Below are 2,654 nucleotides of genomic sequence, written 5' to 3'. Positions count from 1 at the left end.
ATTATTTCCTTTAAGCAGAGGTACAACCAAATTGACTTTATGTTGACGAGTGTTATGTGTATGAATTTCAGAAACTCGTGTAAATTGCTCAGAAAGATATGGAGCAGCCTTATTATTAAGAATCTTATGGACATTACAAAGTCTTAGAAATTTAACTCGATCTTCAACCTTAAGTAGACCAAGGCTGGACAGCTCTTTGTGACCTACATGTGTCCGTGGTCCTAAATCAAGGATAAACCGATTAATTTTATTTTGGGTGACTTGAAGTTTTTGTTTTAAACCTTTATCAATACCTTCATACCATGAAGAAGCACAATAATCAAAAATGCATTGAATAAGGACCATAGATAATAATTTTCTCGTATTTTTGTCACCTTGCTTGACAGTAAAGAAACCATAGTCTTGCATTTGCCTTCTTGATAACACTCTTGGCAATATTATTACCAGAGGCTGAATTATCGAGTTCAACACCAAGATATTTGACAGACTGGGAACCTTTTAATGTAAGGCCACCAGTAGTGACTTCAAATGATTTTATACGTTTAAGTTTTTTTTTACTACCAAAAATTATTGACTCTGTTTTACTGAGGTTTATAGATAATTTGTTGTCAATAAGCCAAATTCTACATGAATTAAGAGCGTTACCAAGTCTATCGGCAATGACATTTGGATCTTTGTGCCAAAATACAATGGCACTATCATCAGCATATAAGAGTAATTTACATTCAGGGTTAATACTGACTATCATATCATTTACAAAGCATAAAAAAGCAAGGGACCCAAAATGCTACCTTGGGGCACCCCGCATGTGATATCCATAGGCTCAGATAATGAATCTTCAACTTTAACAACCTGGGTCCTATTTGTCAGATATGAATGAAACCAGTCTAAGGAGGTAACGCCCATTAGAGCAAGTTTCTCACATAATATCTCGTGATCAACAGTATCAAATGCTTTACATAAATCAATTAGGACCATACCAGTATGTATGCCTTTGGAATTATTAAATTTAATCGTATCCGTTAAATTAATTAAGGTACTTTTAGTTGAATGAGTTTGTCGAAAACCTGACTGATATTGATAAATGAGATTATTGTTAACAAGGTATTGTTCTAACTGAATATGAACAGATTTTTCAAGAATTTTAGAAACAATATTTAGAACGCTTATGGGCCTATAATTTTCTGGGTTTTACGGCATTTCTTTTTATACAATTGTAGACTCTAAAGTCAGCGAAAGTTAGTATGTACTTTACTGACACATTTTCTTCTTTGCACTTTTAACATTTCCTGTAGGAAATTCCGGTAGTTTAGTTTTTCCTGCTGTAATATAAAGCTACATTAATATATTTTAAACTAGTCTTCAACAAAGCTTTTTATTTATTTATTTTATAATAAATTTGGAAACTAATAATAATAATAATAATAATTTAACAAATATTTTGATGCATCATTAAATGTTTGAAGATACAGTTGGAGCAACCTGGTATTTTTTAGAAAGATCAAGCGATAGTAATAGACATACATTAATTTTAAATTTCAATATCACTTCACCTTTAACATATTGTAGACACTCGTCTCTGTTTTGTTAAAATCTCACCTTCATTGTTAATGTTTCAATGCATTTCGTCTTCTTGTATCACAGTAACTTTTGAACTGATGCATGTTGGCCTTCTCAACATTAGTCAACCATGCTTAGCTGATTAAAAGGTAGTTTTTAGATGATATTTTGTTGAATATTTTTGATATATGTTATTTATAATTTTGGTAAATTTTGTATTAACTGAATAATGGTGTCAACAATAAGTACTAGTCCAGTACTCTCTAATCATCATCGTCCTCATTGTCGCCATCGCCACCACTGTCGTCTTTGCTGCCACCATAATAAATCTAATGTCAATGCAGTATTAATAACGTGTTGGTCTGATCTTCATAGATCATTGTACCATAGTTCGTCTGGTATAAGCTACCCCTGTGAACACAAAATTGGGCCGATTTTTTTTAGGGTGGGCTAAAAGTCAGCTTTGTTACTCATTCAAATCATACATTGACAAAAAGCTCACATTTTAGTAAACATAAATTAAAGAAAAATTTTTTTTTTTAAAACGACTCTAGATTTCCAAGACCCATAGAGTTCCTTGCAGGGGTCGCAAATCACAGGAGTCTCCCAGAAATTGGAAAGGGCCTCCCATACTGCCACGAGCAAGCAAGAATTTAATTTTATTATTGTATTATGAATTGTCTTCCAGAAGATAGTGCCAATGGTGTATCACCATCCACAGCAAAATATAATTAAATCTCCTGGGATTTTGAGCTGAGAGGTTGCATTCACTGTGAATTTAGAATCGGGATCAAATTGAAAGAGACTGAAATTTCTATTCTGACCTACAGTAATGGCAACTAATATGTTGCTACTTCTTATAAAGTAATTACAATTGAGTAAAGCTTTGATTTATAAAGATTAAGGAACCAATACCTGATTATTAGCAATGAAAAGGAAAATTTTACTTAAAAAGTTTACATACAGTGTGAACATTAATCCCCATAAGCTGTCTTGTTTGCATTTTTTTTATTTGATGTATATGGCTAACTGGCCTCCCTAGGTTGTTTACAGAACTTTCATAAATAAAGAAAAAAAAAAATTATATTTAAAAT

General features: G+C 32.1%; 1 protein-coding gene across 1 annotated transcript in view; it reads left to right on the top strand.

The window, feature by feature from the left end:
* LOC117124398 (cilia- and flagella-associated protein 46-like) overlaps nt 1-2,377 on the top strand; it is a 13,557-nt gene extending 11,180 nt beyond the window's left edge. Inside the window, exons 5-6 of the mRNA XM_033270631.1 lie at nt 1,645-1,709; nt 2,249-2,377. Of these exons, the coding sequence (XP_033126522.1) occupies nt 1,645-1,647 (3 nt within the window). The 3' untranslated portion in view covers nt 1,648-1,709; nt 2,249-2,377. The remainder of the gene's footprint in view (nt 1-1,644; nt 1,710-2,248) is intronic.
* Nucleotides 2,378-2,654: the final 277 nt, after the last annotated feature.

The sequence above is a fragment of the Anneissia japonica genome, unplaced genomic scaffold (genome assembly GCF_011630105.1).
Source record: "Anneissia japonica isolate Jap-2015-1 unplaced genomic scaffold, ASM1163010v1 scaffold750_len1593409_cov174, whole genome shotgun sequence".
NCBI classification, from domain to species: domain Eukaryota; kingdom Metazoa; phylum Echinodermata; class Crinoidea; order Comatulida; family Comatulidae; genus Anneissia; species Anneissia japonica.
The sequence above is the reverse complement of the archived record's forward strand: the minus strand, read 5'-3'. Positions and strand labels throughout refer to the sequence as shown.